Here is a 6,567-nt window from a genome sequence, read left to right on the forward strand (position 1 = left end):
TAACAAGAAACATGTCACTTTTTGCACACTAGCTACGTTATTAGGTTCTTATCAATATTAAACAACAAAAAGTTGGTACTTGAAGCATGTAACTGAAGTGATGGTGTTGTCCAACTAAGTGACACTTCTTAGAGACATAAGTGAGTAAGGCATCTCCATACAGTGCTGGCACTTCTTAAAATGCTCACTCACTCACTCACTCACTCAGACACACACACACACACTCGCTCACTCGCTCACTCACTCACTCACTCTCACTCTCTCACACTCACTCACTCTCACTCTCTCACACTCTCTCACTCACTCTCACTCTCACTCACACGCTCACTCACACAGACTCACACACACACACACACACACTCACTCACTCACACAGACTCACTCACACAGACTCACTCACACAGACTCACACACACACTCACATAGACACACTCACACACACAGACTCACATAGACACACACACACACACATCTGATGTTTGCTGTAGAGCAGATGGACCTGCTGTGTGACAGCAGAAGGCAAAGGTTCCTCTTTACAAAGATCAACATAATCACACAATCAAACTCACACACAAGGGTTAGAGGCAGGAAGAAATCAGATTAATACATCTGGATCTGTATTTACAGTCATGCAGATGGCAAAGCAGCACAGAGCACGCTGAAGTAGAAAATCAGGTAAAGTTCACTCTGTTTGCAAGCCTCAGCTCACTGTAAACGCACATAGCACTTAGTAGCATTAAAGTGTGTCACATTATAATAATAATTATATTCGTCTCGTCTGATGGTAAAGACAACATCCCTCCATCTGTTCTTTTCTTTATTTCTGTTGTTTTTCAGGGCAGATCAACACTGAGGAACTGCCTCCTCTTCCTGTCGCCCCATTCCCACGTCCTGCTTCAGTCCCAGCGTGACCTTTGACCTGCGGAGTTCTCTCTGTCCCTAAAAAGACACACACATACACACACACACACACACACACACACACTGGAGCGGAGGAGTATGGTGTGTGCTGGACACTGAGCATGTCTTTTCTGGAAAATTTGCTGTTATTCTGACATTTATAAACCCTCACAGACACAAATATCTCTGGGGATTCAGAGGTCTTAGAGATTTATACCAAACACCGTTTTTCCCGTCATTTTCTACATGCAAGTGAACAGTAACACACTGCTAGTAAAGATTTTGATCACCCAAAATATTTTTTTTAGTCTCAGTGGAGTGGAGAGGAACTTTGAAATGTACAGTATGTTACAATGCACTCTTATCTCAAAAGATCAAAAGGAAAATGTGCTGACAAAAAAAAATCATAACACGATATCAATACTTGTATCCTGTTCTGTAAATATGCAGTGAAGACATTTATGTATTTGTGTCTGTGTGTCTGTGTCTGTGTGTGTGTCTATGTGAGTGTGAGTGTGTGTGTCTGTGTGTGTCTGTGTCTGTGTCTGTGTCTGTGTGTGTCTGTGTGTGTGTGTGTGTGTCTGTGTGTGTGTTTATTTAATACACGAGTTTCAGAATTTGAGTTGAATTACTGAAATAAATGAACTTTTCCACGACATTCTAATTTATTGAGATGCACCTGTATATTTTGATTATAGTATGACATTTCAAACATTTTTCAAAAAAATATAATAAATATATTTATTAAATTGTGTTATGAGAACAATAGTTCTGAACATTTGAAATAAATCAGTAAATAAATTTCAAACATTTTGCAAATACATAAATATAGAGTGTATTTAATTGTTATGAAAACAATTGTTCTGAGCAGAATTTGAGCATTTAATTTTAATTAGATTATAAAATTTCGAACATTTAGCAAATTAATAATGAATAAATAAATAATGAAATGTCAAATATTTGCAAATACAGAAATATAAAATATATTTAATTCTGTTATGAGAATTGTTCAGAATATAATTTGAGCATTTTATTTTAATTAGATTATTAAATTTCGAACATAGCAAATTAATAACAAATAAATACATGTAAAATATATTTATATTTAATAATGAGATTCTCTCTCTCTCTTTATAGCCTACTGACATTTCAAACGTTCAAACATTCTGCAAATAAGAAAATAAATATATTTATTATTTAAAAACACGTGTATTAATTACTGTTAATTTTTATTAAGAAAAAAATCCACAGGGTAAAGCGGTTAATTAAAATTATGATTCATAAAAAAAAGAAAAAATTATGATTTCTAAATCTTTAGAGAAATAACCCGCCACATCTGTTTTGATTGGATGGGCGGAGTAAAGAATCCGCCCTGCTGTCTCTGATTGGCCCGAACGCGCACATGCACATGAGGGAGGCGTGTCTCTCGTATCTGTTGCCCCGCCCCGTTTCCTCCCGCAGATTATACTGAATAATACAGGAGCTCTGGGTTCTCTCGCGCTCAGATTTGAGGAAAACAGAAAATATGGAATAAGATGGTCTTTGAACCAATACAGGTACGTTTCCGCGTTGTTGTGTAAGTGTGCAGTGAATCTGTTGGATCTAGTAGTTTTAAACTGCTACTTAAATTGAACGCGAGCGCAGGATGTTATTAATCGCGCCACAAGAGTTTTTAAATCTTTTTAAACTGCGTCCGTTAAACCGTCAGACGCACAAACTCCTCCGTCAGCGCGCAGATAAAGACAAACATTTCACAGAAACGCGACTCGAGACGCTTCAGAGACGTTTGGAAAGCTGTCGGGATTGTTTCAGGAGGAAAGGTGAAGATGCTGGAGAGTAAATGTGGTAATCCTGTGCTCTCTGAGGGGATTTGGGCTTTAAAGCTCATGTCTGACCATCTGCCCTCAGAAAAACGGCCAAAACAGCCTTTAAATTAGCCAGAGACCGCCAGTCTGGAGAAACCCAGCGGAGAAGTGAGTATAGTATATAATATGACATAAACAATGAGGCCAGCTGGACCAGGACGTCCTTCAGTCATATAAAATTATTAATGATTTATGATTTTTAAATCCTCCGGGTCGTTTGAGAAGTTCAGTTTGGTTTGGAGAGAAACTTTTTACACACACACACACACACTCACTCGCACGCGCACACAATCACTCACACACACGCACTCACACACACACGCTCACACACGCACTCTCACACGCACTCCCACACGCACACACTCTCACTCACACACACACGCACGCACGCACGCACGCACGCACGCACGCACGCACGCACGCACGCACGCACGCACGCACGCACGCACGCACGCACGCACGCACGCACGCACGCACGCACGCACGCACGCACGCACGCACGCACGCACGCACGCACGCACGCACGCACGCACGCACGCACGCACGCACGCACGCACGCACGCACGCACGCACGCACGCACGCACGCACGCACGCACGCACGCACGCACGCACGCACGCACGCACGCACGCACGCACGCACGCACGCACGCACGCACGCACGCACGCACGCACGCACGCACGCACGCACGCACGCACGCACGCACGCACGCACGCACGCACGCACGCACGCACGCACGCACGCACGCACGCACGCACGCACGCACGCACGCACGCACGCACGCACGCACGCACGCACGCACGCACGCACGCACGCACGCACGCACGCACGCACGCACGCACGCACGCACGCACGCACGCACGCACGCACGCACGCACGCACGCACGCACGCACGCACGCACGCACGCACGCACGCACGCACGCACGCACGCACGCACGCACGCACGCACGCACGCACGCACGCACGCACGCACGCACGCACGCACGCACGCACGCACGCACGCACGCACGCACGCACGCACGCACGCACGCACGCACGCACGCACGCACGCACGCACGCACGCACGCACGCACGCACGCACGCACGCACGCACGCACGCACGCACGCACGCACGCACGCACGCACGCACGCACGCACGCACGCACGCACGCACGCACGCACGCACGCACGCACGCACGCACGCACGCACGCACGCACGCACGCACGCACGCACGCACGCACGCACGCACGCACGCACGCACGCACGCACGCACGCACGCACGCACGCACGCACGCACGCACGCACGCACGCACGCACGCACGCACGCACGCACGCACGCACGCACGCACGCACGCACGCACGCACGCACGCACGCACGCACGCACGCACGCACGCACGCACGCACGCACGCACGCACGCACGCACGCACGCACGCACGCACGCACGCACGCACGCACGCACGCACGCACGCACGCACGCACGCACGCACGCACGCACGCACGCACGCACGCACGCACGCACGCACGCACGCACGCACGCACGCACGCACGCACGCACGCACGCACGCACGCACGCACGCACGCACGCACGCACGCACGCACGCACGCACGCACGCACGCACGCACGCACGCACGCACGCACGCACGCACGCACGCACGCACGCACGCACGCACGCACGCACGCACGCACGCACGCACGCACGCACGCACGCACGCACGCACGCACGCACGCACGCACGCACGCACGCACGCACGCACGCACGCACGCACGCACGCACGCACGCACGCACGCACGCACGCACGCACGCACGCACGCACGCACGCACGCACGCACGCACGCACGCACGCACGCACGCACGCACGCACGCACGCACGCACGCACGCACGCACGCACGCACGCACGCACGCACGCACGCACGCACGCACGCACGCACGCACGCACGCACGCACGCACGCACGCACGCACGCACGCACGCACGCACGCACGCACGCACGCACGCACGCACGCACGCACGCACGCACGCACGCACGCACGCACGCACGCACGCACGCACGCACGCACGCACGCACGCACGCACGCACGCACGCACGCACGCACGCACGCACGCACGCACGCACGCACGCACGCACGCACGCACGCACGCACGCACGCACGCACGCACGCACGCACGCACGCACGCACGCACGCACGCACGCACGCACGCACGCACGCACGCACGCACGCACGCACGCACGCACGCACGCACGCACGCACGCACGCACGCACGCACGCACGCACGCACGCACGCACGCACGCACGCACGCACGCACGCACGCACGCACGCACGCACGCACGCACGCACGCACGCACGCACGCACGCACGCACGCACGCACGCACGCACGCACGCACGCACGCACGCACGCACGCACGCACGCACGCACGCACGCACGCACGCACGCACGCACGCACGCACGCACGCACGCACGCACGCACGCACGCACGCACGCACGCACGCACGCACGCACGCACGCACGCACGCACGCACGCACGCACGCACGCACGCACGCACGCACGCACGCACGCACGCACGCACGCACGCACGCACGCACGCACGCACGCACGCACGCACGCACGCACGCACGCACGCACGCACGCACGCACGCACGCACGCACGCACGCACGCACGCACGCACGCACGCACGCACGCACACACTCTCACACGCACACACACACGCTCTCTCACACGCACACACACGTACTATCACTCACACGCACACACACACGCACACTCACACGCACAAACGTACACACACACACGCACACTCTCACACGCAGACACGCACGCACACACACACGCACGCACACACACGCGCACACATGCACAGACACGCACACACACTCACACACACACACATGCACAGACACGCACACACACTTTTTATGAATAGAAAATATTAAAAGCTTTAAAATGTAGATTTGAATCTTTAATATAATTGGTAAACTTAAGTCTAAAGCCACACGTTTATTAGATATTAGTGTAAATAATATAAAATGTACATCTAAATTTAAAAATAAGTACTCTCCAAATATTTATTAGTTATTAGTGTAAATTACATTAAATGTACATCTAAATCTTTAATACAAATGGTAAATCTAAGTCTTGATCCATGACTTTATTAGTTATTATTAGTGTAAATTTAATTTACACTAATAAATGCGTGGCTCAAGACTTAGATTTACTGATAATATTAAAGATTTACATCGTACGTTTTATGTAATTAATGTACATCTAATATTATCAGTTGTCAGTAAAGTCTTGAGTGGCATATTTATTAGTTGTTTATGTAATTAGCACCAGTAAATCTAAGTCTTGAGCCACACATTTATTAGTTATTAGTGTAATTTACATAAAACACACATCTACATTTTTAATATAAACAGTATGAATCTAAGTCTTGAGTCAGACATTTGTTAATTATTAGTGCAAATTACATAGGCTAAAATGTACAGCTAAATCTTTAATATTATGAGTAAAGCTAAGTTTTGAGCCACACATTTAATAGTTATTAGTATAAATTACAGAAAATGCACATCTACATATTTAATGAAAACAGTAAATCTAAGTCTTCAGTCAGACATTTATTAGTTTTTAGTGTAAATACACTCCAGAGATTTCACAGTGGGCTCATGGCAAGCATTGTATGATTATTAATAGTATTTTGTCTCTCTTCTTTTCTCCCTCATGTGTTGGCCTTTGTCTCTGAAATATGCATCTTCTGCATATTTGCCTTGCTGTTTTCCTCCTATTCATCGTACGTTCCTCTCTCTCTCTCTCTCTCTCT

General features: G+C 50.3%; 1 protein-coding gene and 1 long non-coding RNA gene across 2 annotated transcripts in view; both read left to right on the forward strand.

Annotated features, from left to right (window-relative positions):
• The window catches only part of LOC107691390 (uncharacterized), a 9,664-nt gene extending 8,260 nt beyond the window's left edge, over window positions 1-1,404 (forward strand). Inside the window, exons 2-3 of the long non-coding RNA XR_001634534.1 lie at window positions 628-675; window positions 838-1,404. This is a non-coding gene — a long non-coding RNA (uncharacterized LOC107691390). The remainder of the gene's footprint in view (window positions 1-627; window positions 676-837) is intronic.
• Window positions 1,405-2,294: 890 nt separating this feature from the next.
• LOC107691397 (semaphorin-6D-like) overlaps window positions 2,295-6,567 on the forward strand; it is a 32,182-nt gene continuing 27,909 nt past the window's right edge. The window contains exon 1 of the mRNA XM_016489970.1: window positions 2,295-2,456. Within this exon, the coding sequence (XP_016345456.1) occupies window positions 2,436-2,456 (21 nt within the window). The 5' untranslated portion in view covers window positions 2,295-2,435. The remainder of the gene's footprint in view (window positions 2,457-6,567) is intronic.

The sequence above is a fragment of the Sinocyclocheilus anshuiensis genome, unplaced genomic scaffold (genome assembly GCF_001515605.1).
Source record: "Sinocyclocheilus anshuiensis isolate Anshui unplaced genomic scaffold, SAMN03320099.WGS_v1.1 scaffold938, whole genome shotgun sequence".
NCBI lineage: Eukaryota > Metazoa > Chordata > Actinopteri > Cypriniformes > Cyprinidae > Sinocyclocheilus > Sinocyclocheilus anshuiensis.